We start from the raw sequence: 26,158 nt of genomic DNA, 5'->3' as shown, positions 1-26,158 counted from the left end.
ATCGGATGGTGGTGGGTGGTGGTTGGTTTTTAATGGTTGATGGTGGTTGATGGTGGGTGGTGGTGGATGGTGGGGTAAAAAGGGGCGGAACAAAGGAAATGGCTTTCTCGACTTTACTGTTATAGAACGCTGCCATGCTTGCCATGCTAATTTCGAGTCGCCAGATTGTCGGATCGATCAGAATGCGCATAAAATGCTAAAATGCGCCGCAAACTGGCACAGATGAAGATGTTATCTGATCCGCTCGAATTCGTTTCTGATCGATTCAGATCTTTCAGCACTTGACGCATAAATAACAAGTTGGTGTTATATGGCCTGGTCTTTGTGTATGGTGGGGGGGGGGGGGGGGAGTGTGTGGATACTACGCGAGGATACTCTATGGGGAATCGCCATCGGAATGATCGGATAATACGGGAGTTTCGAGTGCAGTAGCAGCGATAAGTCAGTCGGGCATATTTAGGTAAAGGTAAGCCTAAAATTAGAATTTTCAATGCTGCAAATAGCAAGTGATATTTGCATTTCAGCACCAAGAAAGTGTAGCTATAATTCAAAATAAGGCCGACAGTTTGCCGGCCAATCTGCATAACAAATTTGGTAACTGCAGCCCGCGAATGGTGTCACACTTCTAGCTGTTTATACAAACTCCGCTATTGACCCTGATCAGCGATCCATATGTATGCACCGCCTCTTTAGGCCCGTTACACAAATCTCCATAAATCGAAGCCTTGCAATTCGCGTAGCGGCTTATGAAAATGCTCCTCAATTAAATTCAGAACGCCATCCACTTAGCGTCCTTACTGACCTATCGCAAACCAAAACCAGCCGACCGTTAATCGCCGTTGGAATTGATGAAATTACCGTTCGAAGAATCACACCCCACCCCTTTACGACGGCCCACCTGATTAGATTTCTCTATGCGATTACGTGGCGTATGAGTAATGGAAGCGTGGCGAAAGTGACTAATGTGGAAACGGAAGATGTTCCAACCATGGCCATATATATGGAATCTGATATCTCTGCTCGCTGGTGGCGGATGCGGAGACACTTGATAAAACACACAATTACAGAAGATTTGCTCCTCTCCAAGATGCGCTTTCTGCTGAGTCCAAAGATCACTCCACCCACCATGAATCACTTTTGGGGGCGGAACGTGGCTGATTTTGCTACCGAATCGGTCACATGATTATTCGCTGGCGCGGTTCAAAGTCTGAGGGGGAGTTTTGTGTGGACCATCCACCCCCCTTTTGGTGGCTTATCTAATGCCAATCGAGTCAATCGGTCTGACTGATATGGCTGATGCAACTTTTGGTTCTGCGCCGACTAGACGGTGTAAATGATGGGGTTACGCCCGGAACGATGATAACTCTCATTTGGCCTTGCTCGTGGCGAATTTGGGCCATTCCAGTTCCACGGCCAACGATATCGAATCCAGCTAGGCAAGTGCGCAGTTTCTGGACCGGCTATGTGCGAATTATGTCTGTGTATTTATAGCAACCGCTAAGCAAATTGGGGCTTGTGTTTACCTTTTGCGGGCGGCGGCCCACAATGGAACAATGTAGGGGGAAGTGATTGGCCGAAACACCTTTCGAATCGAATTCCCCGAAGCGGGAAATATTTCAAACACAAATAATGCCCAAGAATGTGTTGCCAAAATGCTCTATCAATTGCTTGAGCTAATAAATACAATGCACGGGGATTCCTGCCTGGTCATATGTATAATTTTTTGGATTAGCTCGGTTAGTTTATGATGGCCAGTTCCGGGAATCATGCCCTTGATTCATCTGCTTTGGACTCCAGCACCACTGTTACCAAATCTGCGTGGGGGTTTTATAACCTGTCTTTCACCTAGGATATTCTAACGTTGCTTTAACTTGGGATTTTTTTTTTTCAAAAAAACACTTCAATTTGGACAATTATTTATTCAATTTGTTCGTTGTCAGACTATAACACCTTATAATTAATTAATTAAATGCAGTCACAAATATTCCCAAATACACAGATCACAATAAACCGTAAATTAAGATCGATTTCGGCTATTAAGTATGTAAATACTTTACTTTACTATCAGTCTGCCTTTTACAGAATGCTTGTAAGACATTTTAGTATAAAAGAAATATGGGTGGTGTTGTTATTCAAACTGTATGTGTTAGTTGCACTAAACCACTTCATCAACCCCAATCCACTTTGCAATGGCTTGATTTCGCCAGTATACCCTATCAAATCGCACTTTACGACCTTGCCATAAATAGAGTAACAGCACCCACATTTCAGCCGTCTCCTTGGCCATAAAAGGAAATGTCAGTCCGGTAGTTCCCCCATCAAGTCATCAAGTGGCGAGCAAACAACTGGCTGGAAGTCGCAGTCTCGGTCTTTGTCGCCTAAACTGTGTTTTCTTTGGAAGTACTGATAGCGATAATATGAGAGCCCAGAAAAACAAACAGAACTGCTGATACAAATTTTCCAACAGCTATTTGCCTTGATATTTATGCAGAATATGTGTTATTGTTATTGTCGCCGGCGATTTCAGCGAGGTGGCGAGTTATTTTTAACATTCCGGGTTATTTTTGGTCCGCGCTTAGTGCGCCGCCAGCGATAATGAAGAAAGAAACACTCATGCTCCTGTCAGCCCATCCAGCAATTGCCAAGCGCTTTTGGCTATAAGTCCGCAAATTCCGGCTAGAACATCCAATTAGCGATAAGTCCAATTGGCAAGATAAGGCGAGAAAGTGGGTCTTGATCATCAGGAGCAGAAGGGTTCTCCACGGCGGACCTTGATTTATTTTCACCCCGACACCACAGGTTGTTTTCACTACGTAACCGATAAGATAGTGGGAAATAGTAAATCGCCATATTTAATGATCACTTATTTTTATGCACTTTCCCTTCCCGAAACCGTAGACAATTGTTGTTGTTGTCTGCGGTGCTCCATATGTTAAAGTTCCTCCGCAGTAACGCAAATATACAAATATACCATAAATACACATGCATATATATATATACGAGGTATTGGGTGACAATAAAGTTTGTTGCTAGGCCAAAAAGTTCTAGGCAGCCACTTAGTAATGGTTTATGAAAGCAAAAACGTGACATGATTGTCACATGCGTGCGATTATCACGTTTTGCGATAAAGTTTTCGGATCCCATAACAAACAAGTGGAGCTGCTGGCATGGATTTTAGGCAAATTATAAATACTATATACTAGTACTATATTAAGCTTGATAACAACGCGTCTTTTTCAAAATTACATATCGCAGGCCATAGCAATGCCATTGCTTACTCACTTTCAGCTGTCTTCAATACTGTTTGCTCGGCTTGGGAACCCCCAGCAACTGAATCAAAAGGAAAGTGTGTTCTTAATCAGATTAAACAGTAAACAGTAAACAAGTGACTCCTTCGAAAACAAAACTTTATCGCAGCATCCACGCGTGGGAAGCTTAGCATAAGTCTCGCTGGATGTGGTTTTCCAGATTTGCCACACGCTACCATTTGGAGTTCAGTCAGTGGTTCGCCACGTTTATACCGCTATCGCCACGCCGCTGAAGAAGTTTCCCGTAAAGATTGACGTCACAAAGACATGCGCCTTCGTCACTATTACGGCTGCACTGGCATACACGAGCATAATTATATTATTATTATAAACAATCCGTGTGTGGGCGTGTTGGGTGGGCGGCAAGGCCTCCTTGATCTTGGCGAGCGCGAATGCTTGGTTGTTTGGATGTTTCCGATCGCCGATCATGCGATAACTTCATTATGACCACTGGGGCGCGTTAAGAATCATTTTTTACGCCGCCATAAACTCGTATTTATAATCTGAATATGTGCACTTTCGCCGTTTGGGGGCTGAGCTGCAGTTGCAACAAAGGATAAGCCCAGATTCGGTTGACAAGATAGCGGGACTCTGCGCTTTGACTTACGTGAGAAAGTTTTACGACTTTGACGCAACTCGAGCAGCTGTCCGATGGGCGGTGGGGGGTAGGTGGTGGGTGGTGTTCCTAAGGGTGCTTGGGTGTCGGGGCGCTGCTCTGGCACAATAACGGTGCACGGCGACACGCTGAGCGGCGGATTGCCGCACTACTTACGTAAGCAGGTGAGATGGAGACGGAGGACATGGGGTCCAAAGTTCGCCAGGTATTTGGCGCAACCGCAACCGTGTGTGTGTATGTATGTATGTAGCTCATACTCGTATCAATCCGAAACGTGCTCGAGCACATCGACGGTCGAATCGCCAGGTGTACTTGGCCCCTCCAACCAGAATCTCGGTCGAAGATCCCCAGCAGCGAATCTAATCAGCTCCGTTCGACACGCGTTGAATGGGGACTGTGCACTGGAAGAAAAAAGTTGATAAGAGGGCATATCTGTACTACCAAAAAACTACATATGATAGTAAATAAAAAATGATATATGTATGTATGTACATATGTATGTATTCAGTTGATACATTTGATTATATTTGAGCAAATGCATTATCATTATAACTGAATGGTTTTACTTACATATTTTTTTTGAAATAAAGGTATTTTTTACTTAATTAAAATTTTATAGAAAACTTCCTTTCAATAATTTAATTTATATGGCATACCGTTTTTTTCCATACAAAGAGAATCAAAAGTAAAAGAGAGAATCACGGCAGCCTGCGTTCTTGTGAAATTCACCAAGTCGGCGCTAACTTTCCCATTAAAAGAGTCTGAGCGAGAGAGAGAGGGAGAGCCAACCAGCGTGCGAAAGAGATAGCAGAGTAGTCTGGAAGGCGGGCGCCTCCTCTGATAGAGAGAGCGTTATCAAATTTGCTTTATGGCCGCGATAAACAGCAATTAAATATTGGAGTTCGACCGTACCTGTCTATGTCGTTCAATTATAATTGAGGCGCTAATTTCGCGCCAACATGTTTGTGTAAATAGTTAACCCATTTCGGGGCGGGGGTTGTTGGTTGTGTGGGGGGTGTGGCGCAACGGAAAGTGCAATTGCGTTTTACTCGGCTTACTTAACTGTTGTATGGAACTATGTTTGGCTTTCCGATTAGTTTCCCACCGAGATGTGCGAGATGCTCCTACTGAAAATCGCGGATCATGTGAGGAACCAGACCGAACCGGCTAAGTGTGAAAATCGCCTACTTTAGTGGGCCACTGCTTGGAGGTCGACTAACTAACTAAATCGAATCGGAAACCACTATGTTTGAAGTCTATACTACTTACGTAGTTATCTAATTATTTGGAAGTCATTGTTCTCTGCATCAGTTTCTTTGAAAAAAACTTTTACTTGTTTCCAGTTTAACAAACATATTTATTCGGAAATCCCAATGTTTGACTACTACAATACATTTGATAGCAGTTTCCTTCTCCGGAATTAAATCATATAATCCCGGCTTAAATTTTATTCTTGTTTGCCAAATGCCTTTCCCCGAAACGCGACCATAATAATCTAGGCCAGTGCACGTGATTCCGGGAACAATTAAACATTTGAATCCGAGCAAGTTCAGTTACTCAAAACTGTTAGAATCACGAAGCGGGCGCCACAATCTGGACCTTCTTATCAGCGCAGCCCAGCGAACTCAGCGAGATTTTGCGAAATCATGCTTAATATTCGCCGCGCGACTCCGGGGGAAATATTGTGCAATAATCACAATCGAGTGTGTAAAGCGGTTAAAGTTTACGTTTGTTTGCTGGCCTGGTATATCCCGAGCAATTTGAGAATTGAAAACCCCCGTTGGAAAACCCGTTTTTCACTGCGAAATTCATTCATAAGCGGACGGACAAGCCCTGGCTTCCCTCCGCGCCCTGCAATCAATCTAATCGATTGGCGGTGGAAAAGTTCAATGCTTTTGCGGTTAAGTGAAACGCAGTAAACAAATGTGGTCCGATTGGCTTAATGGCTCCCGAAAATGTGGAAATTCTGGCTAAATTATCAGTGGAGTGTCGGAGATTTCCACTCCCGAGTCTGGCCACCAAATGCCACGTACAAATGTACCTTTATCCCAGCCCATCCGTCGCACTTCCATGCGCAGTTGGTTCTGCGTATGGCGCGGCTGATAATTCTACGCCGCATAATCCGCCGGACTGGAACTCAAAACAGAGTGATAAGCGGCTGTGATTCCGCATAACCATGGTGCTACACGCCTACGGGGAAATCCGCGTCGCTCAACGCGCGCTTAAATGCCAGCTAACGCGTAAATCGAATTAATAATAACAACACCTTGTTTTCGATTCGCCCGAAGACAACATATTTGTTCCTGATCCCGGCCAGATACTACCATTGCATCGGCTTACCACCACCCAGAAAAGATGATGGAGGAGGAGGGGTTTTCACGCTGGGCCTTCAGCACGCGCTCATGACAATCACATGTGCAGGTTGGCAGAAACAGAAACTTTGGCCTGTCGCACGAATCCGAAACTAGTTTGCCAACAGGTTGTAAGTCGAGTGTGAGTATATGAGTATGAGTTCGAGTATCGAGCGGGGCATTCCGAATCGTTTTGATTCGCATTGAGAATTATGCTAATTTCCAGCTGGCGGGGCTAGCACCGCTATAAACCAATATGAATCATATATACCTTCGACGACGTCGCCGGTAGAGGCGAATCTCTGAAGCTTGCACTCCGTCCGCCCCCGGGAATCCGCCAAGTCACGCTCGCAGATGATCATGTTTGCATGAGTCTGGTCTCGGGTCCAAACTTCCCCTTTTCCAGTTGTCCAGCTGGCGGGGAAAGCTTGGCCCCAAGCCAAAGCCAAAGCCAAAGCTTCAATTGGCCAGTCAATGGCCGCATGGCTCGTTACCCAACTCGCAGTGACTTGGCCGAATCGGAATTGGCATTGAGCACTCTGGTCGTTCTTTGGAATTCACGCTCGTTTCGCTGGATCGGGGTAAAGTACACGCGGCGATGATTAAGTGGGGATGGCTTGTGTAAGTAGCGCTAACAGATCACTTGGATTTTGCCGAACACCCGGCAATTAACCCAATTGGATGTCGCACCAGGTCGCTGAAATGCACTGAGACAATAGGAGAAGTGATAATTAGAAGGGCATAGGCAATCTGAAACCGCCTCGAACCGATGCAGTTATCCAATTGTGCAATGGACAAGCTAATCAAACAATATTCTCTAAAGTGGAACAATAAATATCGAAGTATGCAATTGAAGTATATCGATCTGAAAAAAACGAATAAGTTGCTCAATATTATGTAATTGTGCTAACCGATGACTTGGCAATACATAATGAATTGCTACTCCAAACAGAGTTCTACTAGAGGATGATTATGATTATCACGTTAAGGCCATAACTAACCACATTTTAAAGTCTTGTTTCGGAAAGACGGAAAATTTGACTGGAACAGGCGCTAAACTGTTCCAAATTATCTCCGCCCGATCGCATCGCGTCGTGTCCAGACGATCCGCCGAACTGACCTATGTCTTGGCCACATGGATCCATGCTAATGGTCCTAATCAGTGGCAAACTCTTCCCAGTGATTTTCCCACGGCACGAGCTGCTCGCATGGCAGCTCCTCCGTGCGATGGGCTATCTATTTATTGTCTCTGCTGTCCGGTCCATCCATCCATTAGGCCAACATAGCGCGATGTCTGGCATTGATTACATTAACGTGTCTCGATGCTCAACATCTGTCTGGTTGGCCAAGTCAATTGGCATGATCGCGAGCGTGTTCGCAAATGAAACAAAGTGGGTCTCGTATGAAATTGTCTCGTTCATTGGATCGTAAATATCCCAGTACGATTTTTATAACGCCCATTGACTCTGATTAACTCAAGTGCTCCACGGTGCTTTACTTTTTTCCCCCTATAAGCATGACCCATACTTCTAATTGACTTTCCCACTGATCAGTGATGGGAACAATTAACTAGGCAAACTGACTATTCTCGCACCCATTATCTAAGTTGATAAAACTGCATACTTCGAGCCGAGGGCTTCTCCCAGTCTCCCCCAGATGGATGGCCCCGATTTCGGCGCTCACGCGTGTTTTCCATTCCACTGGGTTCCGAGAATTCATTGATAAGGCGTCCGATGGGGCCCTATATGCAAGGCACGCTCGATGGGGAAACCCCGGCAGTTATGCAAAGATTGATGAGTCGGGCGGCCTCCCGATCCAAATCCAAGGGATTTGTACCCATTGACGTCAGTTTGGATTGCTGGAAGAGAGTGCTGAAAGGGATGGGCAAAAAACAAGACGAAGAAAGTTTGGTTTTTATACAAGATTTTTATTTTTCATTTTTTATCAGTTTTTTTCAAACCTTTTTCAATTTTCTTTTTGTGCTTAAGTTAGATAACATTTTTTTGTGTGCTTTCATCTGATGTTTTTTTTTTGGAAAAGCTAACATAACAAAACTTTAATGGTATACATGCAATTGGCTGCTCTCCTTTTAAGTATAATTTACAATTTACGGCGTACAGAATAATTGTCATTATCAGTAAATTTGCGCGACGCTTAAAGCGAAAATTATACAGAAACAAATTGGCTATATTTATGTATGGTTCTGTGTACATATGTGCACATATGTTTTGTTGGTTCGGCAGCTGGTCACGCGCTTGTGTGTGATGCTGCTCCTTGGCTGTGTGCGTGAGTATCTGTGCGCGACTTCCGCGGGTATCTCAGCTGCAGTTACTGCCGCCTCGAAGGTCGCCTTTCAGTTTCAATTATCCGCCAAGGCGCCGGCTTATCCATCTCTGCTCCCCTCCTCCCTCTCCTGCTTCCTGAATACAGCAGGTTAGGGTATATACATATGTCGTATTCTATATATCCTATGTAGGTGTACATGTGCCGGTGGGCTTCTGGCAGCGCCACGAAACGTCGGATTCCCTCGGGAACTCTCCAAGACGTTCGGGGCCATCAACCCCCAGCAACTGGTTTCCATTAGAGTTTGCTTGCGCCCACTGTGCGGGGCCATTCAATTCTGTGACATCTGGCTGTCCCGCTCACACGCGCCTACACAGCCGGCAGCTGGACAATGGGCTGCTGGGGGGCGTCCCAGTGGGCCTCGCAGTAGTCGACTAGCTGGTTCTCGGCCTTGGTCAGCTGCTCCTCGGGGGCGTCGGCCCAGACCTTCTGGACCAGGCAGCACGACTCGACGGAGTCCTGGCCGAGGATGCGGCTCAGCTTGGTGGCGTCGTCCACCTTGATCACGTAGATGTCGTTCTCGTAGCAAAAGGCCTCCAGCAGTACCTCGTGCATGTGGGTGGCAGAGTCGCCGTCCTTGGGCTGGGCCATCAGGCAGAAGAGGGATCCCTCCGGCGACTTGGAGAGCACGTTGATGGCGGCGGACAGGCCCACGATCACACGCGCCTCGCTCTGGGCCCTTAGAAGGGCCGACTTGATGGTGCGTCCGATGGGGGCACACTCCATGGCCATATCGATCTCTAGCTCCAGGTCCAGTTCGCGCTCCAGGTGGTGCATGCTGCAGTTCTCCTCGACGACCATATTGTGGGTGTTATCCGTTTGGTTGTGCGTTTGCTTTGGGTTTTGTGTTATTTTCGAGCCGTTGGCTTCCACTTTTTGGGCACTTTCAGCTGGCACTGTTTGTTGTTGCTTTTGCTATGCTTTGCTTTGCTTTCGAGTGTTTTTGTTTAGCACCCGATTAACTTTTGCTTATGAAATTCTTTTCGCACTGGGCTTTGTGTTTCTTCAACCGTTTGTCCGCGCTGTTTCAATTTTGAGTGGCAATTTCACAATGAATGCTTTCGGTTGGCGAGCGAACGCTTTTATAGCCGCGCTCTCCGCCGCCTGAGAATTCCACTGAATTTCATCAGAAATGCGAGAGCGAGAGCTTTTTAGGGGGGCTCGCTCTCCCGCTCTTGCGCTCTTTCAGCCAAATCGGGTTTTTTCATTACTTTTTTTGGGATCCGAAAGATTTCCGTTGATGTCGCGGCAATTAGCAGATTGGGGGTTTCTTTCCATCACACCCAAACTGCAATCTGCAGTTTTGGACGCTCCAAATGGGGTCAGGAAACTTGGCTCCCCCGGAAACTCGGCTCTCCCACTCGCAAAGGCAGGGAAAGTGTCTCCCTTAAGTAAGAGCTTCGCTTTCATTATCTTTCGCGCGAAAAAATCGTGTGCGAACATGCTTTGAGTAAATCGCAATTTGCTCATCAAAATTCGAACAAAAATTCGTAAATAAATTTCACTTGAACGGTTTTCTTAAATTTAGTACATACATTTCGCCAGAACCCCGTGAATGGACCACTAATACCTGATGGCTGATGGCGAGCAACAGGTCCAAGTGTGTCGCATCTCGGCGACCAACGCGACGTATGCGCAACTCGCGTATACTAGGCGTATGATTAACGAATGACCTTACTTACCCAAGTTAACCCGAATTTTATTTCTGGCCAGGCTTCGCACGATCTTATTCTTTTTGCATTTGGCCAGACGGCCGGACAAACAGAATCGCATGTCCAAACACAAAGGGAGTTGCTAATCAATTTATCGCGGCATTCCAATTTTAAATTCCCCCCCTCCGCGCTGCACATTCGGCACGTGGGAACGTGTCGGAATCGCCAGTCGAGATCGCCACTGAGTTTTATCAATTGAACCCGAGAACTACGCCATCCGGCGGAATTTCCAGCTCGCTTCTCCTAAGGGGTTCAACTACCGCTGGCCGTGCACTTTAGTAATTAATTATTACTTTAATCGCCGAATCAGCATAGGTTCGCAGGTTTTGTTAAGGCTATAAATAGCACCTGAAAATCGATGCCTACATATGTATGTACATACATACATACATGTGTTTTGGTTTTTTGGAGTTGAACAAACTGCTGAGCGTGCAGCGTAGAATTGAAAACAATTCCTGGGCAGCTGCAGCATGTAATTCAGCAAGATTTACGACAAAAAAAGTAAAAAGCTATGAAAAGTATACAACCCTAAAGAAGGCAAAATAAGAAGGGTTATATTTAGGTTAAGATCACTTGTTTTCATCTGTGCATCTGGGCAGGTGATATGTTTAACTCAACCCAACCAAGCTGATAGTCAGCCCATGATCATAACAATAACATATGTATGTAAATATGTACATATATATGTGCATGCAATTTGAAGAAGCTTCTGGTCTTTCAATAACATACTACTATGATTAAGAGTAGGGTGATTCGAATTACTGACCTATGCATGTATTTAGACCCGAAAACATAAACAACTGTCGTGCTTATGAGGGGCATACCTGTAGTAAGTGGATCAGCCGCGGAAGTGCTGAAAGTTGGAAATCGCCGACTCAGCTACGAATTTGCGCGCCAAATTCGCCTCGAAAGTGGCCAATGAACCGCGGAAATGCAGTGGCATTTTGGGGGTTTTCTAGCTAAAACCGGACAGACATCATTGGTCATCTGTTCGCCCAATACTTGTAATTATGAAAATATCATTATAAAAAGCATATTTTATATTTGTTATGCTTAATAATTGACCCATTCATAAAAATTATACGCATATACGCAAATTATACTAATCGTAGTACTTAAAAATTGCTTATTTTACCGTTTCTAACCCCATGTGATATTTTTCAAGATAATCATACTAGTGAGTACCATTTTAGCTTGTTTTATAACAAATATGCATATCTATTACTTAAATACGCATTTGCAGTGACAGAAAATAAAACTATTGCCTTGTCATTCCAGCGCGGAATTCGAGTTGTCACAAGTGCATAAAGGGCACCACTACAGCATTTTCTATTGCTGCGGCGAACGTGCGGATTAGAAGTTTTGGTTCTTCATCCAGCTTGATCCGCACGTCACAATCGAACCCAAGGAATTCAGATATTTTTAGCCTTTTGCGTGGGACTTCAATGGCACCTCTGCCCGTTGCTTTTGTGTGCCATGCCACCCAGTTGTGTGTGCAACATGCGCCCATCACATGTGAAGCCACCACATTGGATGGATTTCATTGCTGGCTTATTTCGAGGGAGAATCGTGGAGCCCACGGAGTGATCGGGCATGGATCGGAGGCACTTCGCCGGCGGTTGCCCCACTGCTGAGTCACGCCGGCGCAGCACTAAACTGGGCCCAAACCCAAACCGAAACCCAAATGCCAAGCGAAGAGCCAAATGAGTCAAAGAGTCAAAAGAGAGTGGGAACTGGTTTTTGAAGAGTTCCCCCACATTCGGCATTCGGCTATCGGCATTCCATTTTAGGCCGGTCCAAAGTCCGCAAGTCTGAGTACCTGCAACCGGTCACCAAGCCACCATGAATGGCCGATGAATGCCGCCCGAATCCTCACGTGCACCAGCATCACGCTGGAAAACGAGATATCTCGCGCCGGCGTGGAGGTCTCCAAGGTGCAATTTTGTATGCAGTGCGGCTATGCTGGGGGATTTCCCATTTGGCTGCGATTGGCTGCAGGGAAAACCCAGTTTCCAAAAGAGTTCTCTGCGAAAAACCCCCAATGCAGTGCAGTTTATTTTTTCGATGCGTGGTTTTTCCCACTCCAAACCAGATACCATAATGTATTCTCTTATTTATCGTGGGGCTTTTGGCAAGGGAGTTTCGGTTATCTGAGCGAGCAACGTTCTTTCCAAATAATTAGGTCTTGTCTCGCATTAAATAATATTGCGAAACATTTGGCAGCGCCTTTCGAATAATGGCGAAATGATTCAGCTGCTCGCTGGTGGGCAGATGTACATCACTTGCAGGGCTGAATTCTTTGCACGATGGTAAACTTGTTTTGAGAACCTGGTGAAATTAAAAAAAAAGGAGGGCAAACAAAGCTGAAACTGAAAGAAAGCCATAACATTTCCGCAAAATGTGTGTATTTCGTTATATATTCCAATTGTAAGGTTCTCTACTTTTTAAAGAGTTGTTACTAGAGCTCAGGTAATTTCAATGTATATGTTTACAGATACTTCGATTTTTATTTATTTACAAAGAAAATTTTTAAAATTTCTATCTGACATAACCGGTTCGATTTGTTCGCGCCGGATGACAGCTCTGTCAAGTTCTCTCTGGCTCTTTCGATTCCTAAGCTTTTACCCGATTAGTGCTTTTTTCGCCGGCAGAGCTTTTCTTGCACTCAATTATGCTTCTTCTTCCCTGTAAACAAAACACGCTCACAGCTGTTTCTTCCGCACTGAAGTGTTGGCAAACGTCTGAATATTACACGCAATATTTATGTAATACGCTAAACAATTAAGTCGCATAAATTATAAAATAGTCATTAGGGATAACTCGATGGCATTTGTGGAGCGCGACTTTGAGTCACCATAGTGCCGCCGCCAAGTACGATAGCCACAATCTGAGCGCCAGCGCAGTGCCAAAAGCTCTGTGTTGTTGAAAAACTCGACAAAGTCAAAAAAGTCGAAAAAGTCAAGCTGCTCTTTGTAGGCCGCTCGATACAAAGGTAAAAAGAAGTTGGCCCAAACAAATTGCCCGAAATGGGAAAAAACAAATCGAGCACGCTGGCGAGAGCGAGATAAAAACACCGGGACAAACCGGCCCGAGCGTTCAGTTCTGTGCCGGACGACAAAAGCGGCGGATCACTGTTGGATTTCATTTCATCCGGAGCACTTGCGAATAGAACGCGAAAGTCCCGAGCAAGCGTTAGTTTTTGCATACAATGGAGTACCTGAGCTACGTGTACGAAAAAATCTTCGGGGGCAATCCTCCCACGGATGACACGCAAGGGGCTTTCCACACGTGAGTATCAGCAGTAGCAGCTGAGGCGGAAAAACCCGGCAGAAAACACCTCTGACCATTGGGCTTTCCCACTTTCAGGCCCCGCAAGGTCATCTGCTTCGGCAACGTCCTGCTCGACCGACTAGTCCAGCTCGAGGATCCCCAACTCCTGGAGCGGTTCGGCCTGGAACTGGGCTCCAAGGGTGAACTGGACATGGAGAAACTCAACCAGCTGGCAGCGGAGGCTTCTGAGAGGTGAGTACCTTTGTATCTTGCCCGATTGTTTCATTATCTTCAATGACTGATTGTAAGAAATTGTACAATTGGACCCAAGTTATGGTTTTTAGTTAGACTGATTTTACATATAAGTAGTATAGTTAAGGTCTTGCAAGTATAATTAGTATCACCTTTCAAAGAAATTGTGAAAAGATACAAAGAATGAACAACAAATAGGACTGGGGCTACAAAGGCTGTTTATACATAGCACTTTTGTACACAACAATCAATCTTTACTTAAGAAGTTAAGAAGGGCCTTCTTTCTAATCTCTAATGACAGCAAAACTGGTTTTTATACCTGTACGAAATCGTCTTACGAAGTAGGAAATGGAAAATGGCAAAGTTACACGGTTATTCTAAAATTACAAGGGTTTAGTTAGTAACTACATACATACATAATAAACAACCTTTGCAAAGCTATACTTACTAATCCGAGTTCAATCCAATTCAGCTCTCGGTGCCTTACAAACCCGGGTGGCTCTGCCCTCAACACTGCCCGCATCCTGAAGCAGCTGGGCACAGACGCGCTCTTCTTTGGCGCCGTGGGAGCCGACAAGCACGCCGAGGAGCTGCGCCAGATCATTCGGGATCGCGGCATCGAGGCCAGGCTGCAGACCGTCGAGGATGCGCACACAGGGCAGTGCGTGTGCCTCATGTATCAGGACAACCCCACGCTGTACGCCAACATCGGCGCCTCGGCTCAGTTCGAGGTGCAGACCCTGAGCCACGCCGTCAGCCACGAAGGCCAGAGCTTCCTGCGACCGGTGGAGCGCAAGCAAATCCTGTACGTGGAGGGCTTCTTTGTGCCCCAGAGGAGTGATGTGTGCGATTACATAGTGCAGCACCTGGTGCGGGAGCGGCGACGCCTGGCTCTCAATCTCAGTGCACCCTACATTGTGAGGAAAAATCACCAGGCTATGATGAAGCTGGCCCGGGCCGCCTTCTTCCTGTTCGGAAACCGACAGGAGTTCGAGGCGCTGGCCGAGGCTGCGGGTGGGTTCCGAAACGTCGACGAACTGGCGGATCATCTCCTGCAATCCGGTGGCACCAAGGTCATCTTCGTCACCAACGGCAGTGCCGGCGTCCAGGTGATCACCAACTACGTGGAGGAGCTGGCTCCTCCCGGACCCGTAAGCTTTGAGGACTTCAGGGCGCAGCGCGTAGAGCAGCTGGTGGATGCCACTGGGGCCGGAGATGCTTTTGTGGCCGGATTCTTGCACGCCTGGCTGGAGAAGCGCTCGCTGGGCGAGTGCATCCGAATGGCCTCCAGCGTAGCCGCCAAGGTCGTCACCCAGGTGGGCTGCAATCTGCCCTAGACCGACGCCGTGCATCGCCACCTCAGATAGCGCACAACAAAGCACCAAAGTAGACTCTTAGCTTGTAATTATTCCGGTAATCTCCCCAAACCTTAGGCTTAGTCAAACATTTGTCCACCATTTCACCCAAGCAATGAACTTAGTCATAATGTGACTAAATAAAAATGATTTATACATCGTCCTATGAAAGATAATAATATTTCTGAGTGACTATATGTGACTACATTTTATAATATATATAGCGAGATTCCTATTGTATGCAATTTTTTAACATTTAAATATCTTTTGATAGTTCTATGTAAACAGATGTTGCTTTCTCAAAAGACAAAACAGATTTATCTAAAACCAGTACATATGTATCTATTTGTAGCACATTGCCATTAAGAATTTGCGTTGACCTTCAGAAGAGCGCAAAGATAAAAAGTGAAATAGGGTAAAATGTGCCCACGTCTAATCAAGCCATGCCATGAAATCACCGGAAGACTCTTTTTAATGGTTAAATATAGATTCGAGAGCATTGTTTTGCGCACAGTGGGTTGAATGCTTACAAATTATTAATTTCGCTGTAATACTTTCTTAGATATACCATTATTCATACTTCATTATTTGAGCAAACATAAGTAAATCATTTTTGACACAGGCCGTCGTTATTTAGGTATACCTTTATATGTAAAATCACGTATTAATTATTCATTAAGAAATGAGAGCATATATATAAAAAAGTAAGTACAGCTGGTGATTGTTCGACCTCGATAGCCTTATTAATACGACTGTGTTATTCACTCGATCGCCGAAGTTCCCACTGGACTGTGGCATTGTGTGAATCGTCATCCGAATCCGTTATCACACACTTAATTCCCCCTGAGATGCCCTAGTACACATCTTTATGCGCATTCCTCGAGATGCTTTATTATCCGCAAAGAAGCGATTCTCGTTTCATCCATCTTATATGGACCGCGTACATCCCACACAAGTCAGTCAATAAGTGACGACTTGGCCCAAAGAGAACTCGCATGCACAGATGCCATCAAAGCGAATTCCGCCTTTGTGCTGGCCGTGGGGTTTGGCTTGGGGTTTGGGCCACATGTTTGCGAATCGTTAACAAAAACTAAGCCGCATTTGGCATGCTTGTGTAAGCAGGCCAAGGCCTGGGCCTCTCCCAGCTGCTGCCGGAGGAGGAGTTGTGGACGGGAAGCTCTCGAAACCATAAAGAAGTCCGGGCTTAGGCCGAAAGCAATTCCGCACTTTAAAGGCCAATTCCCGGATCAGCGTAGTGAGCTGGCTAATTGGCAAGGAGCCGCTTAAGAGAGCCAAGTGGCAGTGGCAAAGTCAATATTGACACACCCACCCACCTAATCGAGTGTATCGGGGTTTTGGTGTCCCACCTACTTAAGTCTCAGCACTCGCCCTGTTAATTACTCGATATTAATTTTATAGAGAACCCTTCCTTCCACGCCACTTCGATTGCCTTCTATGCTGTGGCCATTGGGTTGGCCAACGCCAGTCCTTTGTCGGGTCCGTAATTAATGTCATCGTGTGGTTTACGGGGTTAGCAGCCACTCGGGCAACCCCCCTCCCTTCGATGTCTGCGTGTGGGTAATGGCCGATTTCAGACTATCCCAAGGCTTGACTGAGATCCTCGCCAGCATGTGATAATTAAATGTCCTCATTTGCCCTGTTTAGCATTTTAATTTACAATAAATTGTGCTTCGGAAGCGGCTGCCTTCTAGGTAATCAACGAAGGAGTACACTAAGAGAAAAAGATATCTTAAATAGTTATATAGTTCCAGCAGCAAGAAATTTGTAAAACTAACTAATATATTCTTAAATGTTCGATGATGCTAAGACTTTAAAATATAAGAAATTGCCTAATCTCTTAGGAGTTAAAATAGTTTCTGCTTAGCTGAACTACGTGATTGAGTCCGTTTTCTTTCAGTGTAGAAAATGCACAAAAGCTTTTTGCGACCCATTTGATTTATGTGCAACGCTGCGTATGAGCAACCAAATGGGGCAGCTGTAACTGACATTGCATATTTGTCCTCCCACTGCCCTTGTCCCTCGCCCCTCACCCCACACATCCCCCTGTCCCCACTAACTACCTCTGTGGAGCATGTTTGCACAAAATATTGCGCATACGCCGCCAGTGGCCAACCTTCTTTGCCGCTCGGTTTTGTCCTTTTGCCTTTTGCGGCATAACGCGCGGTTAAGTGGCCATAATGTGTGCCTTTATGGGCTTGGCATTGGCATTGGCATCGGACTCCTTTTTGGCTTGGTAACTTGGTGGCTTGGCGGCCCTTGCCCCATTTTAATTCCTTTGCCATATTTGCTGAGCCAGCATTGTTGCTGAATTATGTTATGCCAGTCGGTCGGTCGCTTGTTGATTTTTATATTGTTTGTTTTTTTTTTTTTTGTGTCTGAATGGGACTGGTTCCTGTGCAGATCCTGTGCCTGCCCTCGTGGACTTTCTGTTGTCCTCGTCCTCGCATGATAAGCGAACGACCAGAATATTTGGCTCCGGTATGTTTGCTCAGTTGTTTGCGGATAATCCGGTTTTATTGTTTAATAAGTCATGCCGGCCATCGCTCCAGACTGCCCGTCCAGCCTGACCGACCACCCCTCCCGATTTTCCCAGAGTGTCTGACTGAAAACGTTAGCGGCTCGTTGGCTTTTTGGCTTTTTGACTGCCTGTGCGGCGGAGCATGGAGCCCTCTTTTTGGGTTGGGGATTTCCTGCTCTGGCTCGGAAGATTTTTTTTTTTTTTTTTTTTTTTTTTTTTTGATGTTTTTATTATTTGATCAACGCACTGTTACCCATGCGGCAACTTAATTTGATCTGCTTAAATTATTTTATTTTACAATGTGTCTTGGTTACTTAAGACTAACAGATTTTTAATCCTAAAAATGTTAGGGAGAATTATAATAGTTGATATAACATAGTAATTATTATTTATTTGATTATTCTAATGAATTTTAAAACTAAGACTTTCTAGGTCAAAACCAGGTTAGGGAGGTCATGAGGGTGGTGTCGCTTAAGTCTTCTTTTGACTCTAGTCCGAGGGTCAGCATTGACCACAGCTGCAGTTCCTAGCTTCCTTGCTAGGCTGTTGGGGTGTACATTAAGCCTTTCCATATATTTTTGGGCGATGTTCTGGAGCTTGTCTCCTAATTTGGGCACCTTGAGGTCGCGTTCGATGTCTCTTGTTCTCATATACCAAGGAGCCCCCGAAATTCTTCTTAAGGTCTTCGCCTGTAAGATCCGGATCTTATTAAGGTGACTCTTCGCAGCAATGCCGTATACCTGCAGACCGTAGAACAGGCAGGGGGCCAATATGGACTTGTAAATATTGACCTTGCAGCCAAGCGACAGTTTGTTGCGTGGTGCAATGAGCCAAGACATCCGAGCAACCTTGGTCCTGAACGCTTGCTGAATATTTGTGATGTGCCTGCTGAAGGTGAGCTTCCTATCGAGGGTAATACCAAGGTATTTATAAGCCTGATGGTGTCTGATCAGTCTCCCATTCAGACTGACACCCGGACAGCTACCTGTTCGGTTGGCGAACGTCACATTGGCACACTTCTCAGCGTTGATGCGCACATTCCAGTTCTCAGCCCATTGCTGGAATGCATCCAGGTATTCCTGTAGACCAGAAGTGGCAGCCAGGATACTTTTACTTTTCGTGAGCACAGCAGTATCGTCAGCGTAGGTGGCTATGAGCACATCTTCTTCGTCTACCTCTGTGACTGGTGTGTGAGTAGGCATGTCCGAAGCAAAAACTGAGTATAGGGTTGGGCCAAGAACGCTTCCTTGAGGAACTCCAGCTGCAATTGGCTTGATTGTTGATTTGTACCCATCAACAGAGACGTGGAATGTGCGTTCTTCCAGGAAACTTTTAACAACCAAATATAGCTGCGGCGGGAACAGCCTCTTCGCTTTGTACAGGAGCCCAGGGTGCCAGACTCTGTCAAATGCCTGTTGAATATCAAGAAAGGCACCTACTGCATACTCCTTGTTTTCCATAGCTTCCAGAGCAAAGTTCACTACTCTATGTAGTTGCTCAGGAGTACCGTGCTGCAACCGGAAGCCAAACTGAAATTTGGGAATCGCTTTGGTAACATCCTTGCATGTGAGCAGCCTGTTTAGGATCAGCCTCTCCATAATTTTACCCAGAGATGGGAGTAAGCTGATGGGCCTGTACGAGTCAACGTCTGTCGGTGTTTTTCCAGTCTTATGGATCATAATTATGCTCGCCGATTTCCAAGCTTTCGGAAAGTAGCCAACATCAAGAACGCTGTTGAATATTAAGACAAGGAACTGCAATGCTTGATCTGGGAGAAGTCTAATGGTTCTATTATCAAGAAGATCTTCTCCAGGAGCTTTCTTAAGTGGCAGCTTGGCTATTAAATTCTTCACTTCTTCCAGTGTGACAGCACTCGGAGGCAGGCTCATTTGAAAGGGCGATTCCAAGTATTCTTCAACCTGACGACAGAGACTTTCCGGTGCATAGTTATAGGGTGTAAAACGTTGCTCAAGGTTGTTAGCGAACACTTCAGTTTTTTCCAAGCTAGTGCGACACCAGCCACCAGACGGATTTTTGATTGCTGATTTTGGGGTGGGCTGAGCTTTGAACCGTTTCGTGATACGCCACAGTGAGTAATTTGTGCTCGCGTCAGCACCCAAGTTATCCAAGAAGGTATATATTTGGGCCTGCTTTCTTCGAGCAAGGGCCTTATGCAGGCAGTTGGCCAGTCTACTGTGGATCTGTTGCATGCGGGGATCACCTGTTCTAACATATTCTTTTCGAACTCTTCGTTTTAGCCTGAGCAGTGCCAATATACTGGGAGGAAGTTGAAGTGGTCTGGAGGCCTCTACTTCATGCCGATTTCTCGGTGCAGCAAGCTGAGCAGCCTCACTTAGTTTGCTCATGAAAAGGCTTGTGGCATTATCAATGTCCACCGCCTCCAGAATTTGCATGTTTACCTCACTCAGCTGTTCAAGATGGGTTTTGAATATGTTTATGTCAGCATTATGGGCAAGTAGACGTACGCGTTGTGGTTTCTTTAGCGGCGTAGCGTGCAATACAGCCAGAATAGGAAGATGGTCCGACGAGAGTTCCTGGAGAGTTTGTACATCTAGCCTGCCCATGCCGTACCCACAGGTTATAAAAAAATCAAGGGCTGATGGTGTTAACAAAGGGTTGTAAGAGTAGAAAGTGGGTTCGCCCGTAGCCAGAACTTGGTATTGCCCATGTGCAATGACTTCTTGCAACATTTTACCTCTAGGACAGGATCTTGGGTTCCCCCACCATGCATGTTTGGCATTGTAATCACCACCAGCAATAAATTTGTTGCCTAACGCAGCAAACATGGATTTGAAGTCATCTACTATCCATCTTTCTGCTGGAGGTAGATAAACAGCAGCTACAGTGACGGTCCCAACCGATGTTTGCAGGTGCACTCTCGCTATCTGCCTGTCATTAGTAGAGATAGGTGTCAGAGGGCTGTGACAAAGTCTAGATTTTATGATGACTGCAGAGCCACCTCTACTGTTACCACTGGGGTGGTGGGCGTGATACATAAGATACCCTGGGAGATAGATGCGCTGACCAACTCGCATGTGTGTTTCCGTGGTAAGCATTACGTCTATATCGTGATCGCTGAGGAATATCCGAAGCTCCTCAGAGCCCCTTGTTAATCCGCGAGCGTTCCACAATCCGATTTTTAAGGTTGGTTGAGTCATTTAGGAATACGTGTAATTAGAACCTGAACCAGTTCTCTGAAAGCTTTATTAGCCTCTACAGTTTCGTGTATAAGCTTAAATAGTTCGTCCATTCTCGTATTGATGGCCCGAATGGAGTTGTCTAACGTCATAAATTTATTGTTAAGGCTATTGTCCGACGTTGGTATAACTTCAGCCTGCACAGTAGCACGAGCCCTAGATTGAGTCGTGTTGCGTCGAGCAATATCAGCATAAGAGATGTTGGTTCTTAATGCCTCAGCTGGTATGTAACCGCTTGAAGAACGTTGTGGAGGTTTGAGTGTGGCAATATTATTAGTCATCGGTAGCCTGGACCTTGGTTTTAGCTTCTTGGCTTTCTCTGCTCTGACAGGGCAGCTTTTGTCTGTCGAGACATGATCACCACCACAATTTATACACAGACATACGTCACTTATGCACAAAGCGGACCCGGTCATATGGGGACCACTACATTTACCACAAGTAGGATCCTGGGCGCAATAGTTCTTAGAGTGTCCAAAAATTTGGCATCTTTGACATTGTAGCAGTTCTTTTCTACGTGTAGCGCGCTCAACAGTGACTCTGTATCTGCCAAGTCGAGTTATCTTAAGAGACTCTTTAACATTCGGGCCTTGTTTAAGATTAATATAAAACAAATTTTGTCTAGTTTTGAAGTTTTTTGTAGCTTCATTATCATCTTCGTTTACCTGAATGTTCTTCCAGTCAGACTTTCTGGGGCAATAGATATTAAGGACCTCATAGCCGTGATCACTGAATGCTTGTTCTATCTGCGAACTAGGAACATTAGCATGGATACCTTTAAGCACTACTCTGTAGGGTTTTTCTTCTTTAAGTTGGTGATGCCAGAATTGACAATTTAACTTATTTAGTTCTTTTACAGTGGTGCGGAAAGCATCAGGGTTGGCTGTATAGATTCTGGATACACCAAATCTAGAGGTGCGGATGTAGTAGTTTGAGGAGCCAATACTCAGATTAAGAGCCCGTTCCAAGGTGACCGGATCACTTACACTTGGTACGCATATGGCTGGGGGTTTGCTATATTTAGCGGATTGTCCACCACCATCTCGGGCAGCAGAGTCTTCAATGTCAGAATCAGCATCCGACACGTCTTGCTCCATATTCTCCGCTTCAGCAGACAAAAGCGCGAAGCGATTGTTATTTAATGCTGCTGCAGTGGAGGTAGAGGCCTCCTCATTGAGTGGCATAGTGGCCTGCCTTTTAGTTTTACGGCTTGGAGAAGGGGTGAGGATAGGTAATGGGGGCTGAGACACGCCTTTTCGTTTCCTGTTGACAGTACGATCATGTGCTTGAAAGGGGCATTTCGCTTTAGATGGCTTATTGGGCAGTGATGACAGAGGTGTCGGCAGTCCATTGTCATAAGGCGTAGTTGGGCAAATGCTAGTGGTCACGGTTGTGCAATCAGTGTATGTAGGAGTACAGATCATGTTGGCCTGTACGTTAGAAATAGTGCAGGTAACACTTGCATTGGTGTTGCTGCTGATTGTCACCATTAAGCTGGAGACCGTAGATTGAGTTGGCATACCTTCCAGGTTAGGGGAAACAACTGCACAGCTGGCGCGGAGTTGGGAGCGTAATTCTCCTGGCTCAACACCTGCTACTTTCCTCATTTTCTCAAATTTATCGCACCCATTGCTAGGTCGCGATTGAGCAAATGAATTCTCCATTATATCAATTGTCTTTATACTTATGCCGTATAATGCAATTGATATTTACTAAACACGATAAGATTTACCGGTTTACTTGTAAGGTAAATTGTAACAACCTCCCGCTTGCGCAGCGCGCAGGGCGAGGGGCAAAAACAACACAGCTTAGAAATTGCTAGTTGCTGATAAGTTTCGCGAACCGAAGCCGTCACCGTTATGCAGTGACTAAAAATAGATTTTGTTTGTGAGATAAGCACACGATCTGCGCAAATGTTTGTGATGGATCACAATTACGTTTTTGTTTTATCCGCGACTTCTGTGAACACGTCCACTCGATTGCTCATCTCCCATGCGACTGGCTCGGAAGAGCATGGCAAAATCGATGGCCAAATTAAATGGGGATTTACATATTCGCTCAGCGAGAGCTTTAGTTTAAAGGGAACGCTCGGTTGACTCATTGGTTGCTGGGAAAATATTTGTTTTTCCAACTCATTTAAAGAGTATCTATGATGCCACCTAAACTACATACATTCCACCAGGATTAATCAGGATAAAATCATGCTTATTTCTATTACTTTCTAGATTTCATTAGTCTAAGTTGCTTACTCTTTAAGCTAGTCATATTTTCATTAATTTACAAGCAATTCAATGAAAGGCTGTATTTAAGGGAACATTTTAAATATGTTTATGCACAATAAACTATACAAATAAACGCAGTTTAAGGAGTTGGTAAAACAATTTCACTTCAGATTCAATTGTATATGTAACAAAAATCAAAACAAAAAACACTTTAATACGCTTAATAAAAGGCCATTTAAATACGCCTCTTACTTCTATTTTTAAAATATGAAATATTTAAACAGCAATACTGACATTAAGCTCTGCTGACATAATATCTAAAATTTCCAATAAAAACGATTTAATTTGAATTCGATTATTAGATAACCCGATTGAGGGCATTAATGCAATTGGAAATGCAAATCTCTTCGGCTGGATTTCCAATCAGCCCAGCTCTGCGCCCCATGGGAATGGCAATCGCAATCGAACTTCAATTACATTACACTCATCATTAGCCAATTAGCTAAATTATAGGCTGTGCGACGACAAGTGCCAAATGGCCTCAGTTCCCAATCCCAATGCCCATTTCCCATTTCCCACTTCCCAATCCCACTTCCATTTCGAATCGTACTGCCACTTCCGTTTATAGTGTCAATCGCTAGCCCGCAGATTGCCCTCCTCGATGGCGACAATTGGTGCAGAATAAAAGACATTTGCCCAGCACTTTGCAGCACAGTCTGGAGTGGATCTGCCGGTAAGGAGCTTATAGAAAGTGCCGAGCAATGACAATCGAGGATATCGGCCTGGTGGGCATCAACGTGCGGATGTGGCGACACTTGGCCGTGCTGTACCCCACTCCGGGCTCCAGCTGGCGCAAGTTCGCCTTCGTGCTGCCGGTGACTGCGATGAATCTGATGCAGTTCGTCTACCTGCTGCGGATGTGGGGCGACCTGCCCGCCTTCATTCTGAACATGTTCTTCTTCTCGGCCATTTTCAACGCCCTGATGCGCACGTGGCTGGTCATAATCAAGCGGCGCCAGTTCGAGGAGTTTCTCGGCCAACTGGCCACTCTGTTCCATTCGATTCTCGACTCCACCGACGAGTGGGGGCGTGGCATCCTGCGGAGGGCGGAACGGGAGGCTCGGAACCTGGCCATCCTTAATTTGAGTGCCTCCTTCCTGGACATTGTCGGTGCTCTGGTATCGCCGCTTTTCAGGGAGGAGAGAGGTTAGTACACTCACAGAATGGGATTAAAATAACCGTCATTCAAATCGAAAGGATATTTGTAGAGTAAAAGAGTGGAAAATTGCTAAATAGTGGTTAAAACTGCAAAGTAGTTTGTGCATTGCTTAGTTTTTCGAATATAAATTCCCAATTGGTGTTGTCACTTTTTTCCTTCCAGCTCATCCCTTCGGCTTAGCTCTACCAGGAGTGAGCATGACCAGTTCACCCGTCTACGAGGTTATCTACTTGGCCCAACTGCCTACGCCCCTGCTGCTGTCCATGATGTACATGCCTTTCGTCAGCCTTTTTGCCGGCCTGGCCATCTTTGGGAAGGCCATGCTGCAGATCCTGGTACACAGGCTGGGCCAGATTGGCGGAGAAGAGCAGTCGGAGGAGGAGCGCTTCCAAAGGCTGGCCTCCTGCATTGCGTACCACACGCAGGTGATGCGGTGAGCCGCAGGGGAAGAAATCGGGGGTTGGGGAAATCTCTAAGCTGCTCATTTCCATTTCAGCTATGTGTGGCAGCTCAACAAACTGGTGGCCAACATTGTGGCGGTGGAAGCAATTATTTTTGGCTCGATAATCTGCTCACTGCTCTTCTGTCTGAATATTGTAGGCCACTGATTTTGAGTTCGGGTGCCACAGAGCCTCCATAAATTGGAAGAACCAAAACTTTGGGATGGCGGTCTTCTATGGCACTGTGGCACTCCGAGATCTAAGACTGTGGTCCTTTTAAAAATACCATTACCATTCCAGATAACCTCACCCACCCAGGTGATCTCGATAGTGATGTACATTCTGACCATGCTGTACGTTCTCTTCACCTACTACAATCGGGCCAATGAAATATGCCTCGAGGTGATACTACCAACTCCATTCAATTTGATAGCTATCCATGACTCCTTATAACTTGTATCCATGCAGAACAACCGGGTGGCGGAGGCTGTTTACAATGTGCCCTGGTACGAGGCAGGAACTCGGTTTCGCAAAACCCTCCTGATCTTCTTGATGCAAACACAACACCCGATGGAGGTGGGTGGGCATTGGGTGCATTTCATTTGCGAGTCATTGCGAGGACTGTAATCCATTTCCATTCCGGGTGCTGTGCGCTCCATTTCATCTTGCAGATAAGAGTCGGCAACGTTTACCCCATGACATTGGCCATGTTCCAGAGTCTGTTGAATGCGTCCTACTCCTACTTTACCATGCTGCGTGGCGTCACCGGCAAATGAGCTGAAAGACCGAAAAAACCGGAGTATCCCCTTCCATATTCCCCCTGCTCCTTTATTTTCCTTTTCCTTTTCCCTTTCCCTTTTCCCATTCGCTTTTCCAGCAATCCGGGTAATGCAAAAAGTTGTTGCTGGCTGTGGTCCTGGCTGCTTGTTTGGCATTTGCATATGCTTGTCGTTTGAAAGGATTTAATCGGACTGCTGGCACGGAGTCGGCATCCTGGCTCCTGGATCCTGGCATGCAAATAGTTGGCTTCTTAGATTGTTACACAAAATAGATTGTAGATTGCAGCTGAATGTTGTGCTTGGAATAAAGTCAAAAGGATGTGGAGTCGGCCCAAGGCTCTGCCCATTCTGTTTGCTCGGGATGCCCGAAAGTATGATTCACAAATATCAAAGCATTCGGATTTGCGGCGATGGTGGCTTTCAATTAGGGCAAGAAGGATGTTCCACAGCGATATGAATAAGTAAATATTTGGTCTTCCAAGCAATTAGTGTTGATATTGATTGAGTGGCATTAGTTCGTGCTTTATGCCCTAT

The 26,158-nt window shown here is 45.6% G+C and overlaps 3 protein-coding genes and 1 long non-coding RNA gene across 4 annotated transcripts, besides 1 other annotated feature; 2 read left to right on the top strand and 2 right to left on the bottom strand.

The window, feature by feature from the left end:
• Window positions 1–2,143: 2,143 nt before the first annotated feature.
• On the bottom strand, window positions 2,144–4,238 carry lncRNA:CR45280 (long non-coding RNA:CR45280). The gene has a single exon (NR_124448.1). It is a non-coding gene; the product is annotated as a long non-coding RNA:CR45280 (long non-coding RNA).
• A 3,946-nt stretch (window positions 4,239–8,184) lies between these two features.
• Window positions 8,185–9,679, bottom strand: Gadd45 (Growth arrest and DNA damage-inducible 45). The gene has a single exon (NM_136420.4). It carries the CDS (start codon window positions 9,417–9,419, stop codon window positions 8,928–8,930), a length of 492 nt encoding a protein of 163 aa, NP_610264.1. The 5' UTR covers window positions 9,420–9,679; the 3' UTR covers window positions 8,185–8,927.
• Window positions 9,680–13,063: 3,384 nt separating this feature from the next.
• On the top strand, window positions 13,064–15,816 carry Adk3 (Adenosine kinase 3). Its single transcript, NM_143738.4, has 3 exons — window positions 13,064–13,618; window positions 13,697–13,852; window positions 14,325–15,816. The coding sequence occupies exons 1-3, from the start codon at window positions 13,539–13,541 to the stop codon at window positions 15,187–15,189; spliced, it is 1,101 nt and encodes a 366-aa protein (NP_651995.1). The 5' UTR covers window positions 13,064–13,538; the 3' UTR covers window positions 15,190–15,816.
• A 2,135-nt stretch (window positions 15,817–17,951) lies between these two features.
• Window positions 17,952–22,965: a mobile genetic element.
• Window positions 22,966–23,926: 961 nt separating this feature from the next.
• Or43a (Odorant receptor 43a) lies at window positions 23,927–26,000 on the top strand. Its single transcript, NM_078923.3, has 6 exons — window positions 23,927–24,392; window positions 24,568–24,838; window positions 24,902–25,001; window positions 25,146–25,247; window positions 25,314–25,421; window positions 25,517–26,000. The coding sequence occupies exons 1-6, from the start codon at window positions 23,948–23,950 to the stop codon at window positions 25,619–25,621; spliced, it is 1,131 nt and encodes a 376-aa protein (NP_523647.2). The 5' UTR covers window positions 23,927–23,947; the 3' UTR covers window positions 25,622–26,000.
• The last annotated feature ends 158 nt before the right edge of the window (window positions 26,001–26,158 follow it).

This window comes from Drosophila melanogaster, chromosome 2R (genome assembly GCF_000001215.4).
Source record: "Drosophila melanogaster chromosome 2R".
NCBI lineage: Eukaryota > Metazoa > Arthropoda > Insecta > Diptera > Drosophilidae > Drosophila > Drosophila melanogaster.
The sequence above is the reverse complement of the archived record's forward strand: the minus strand, read 5'-3'. Positions and strand labels throughout refer to the sequence as shown.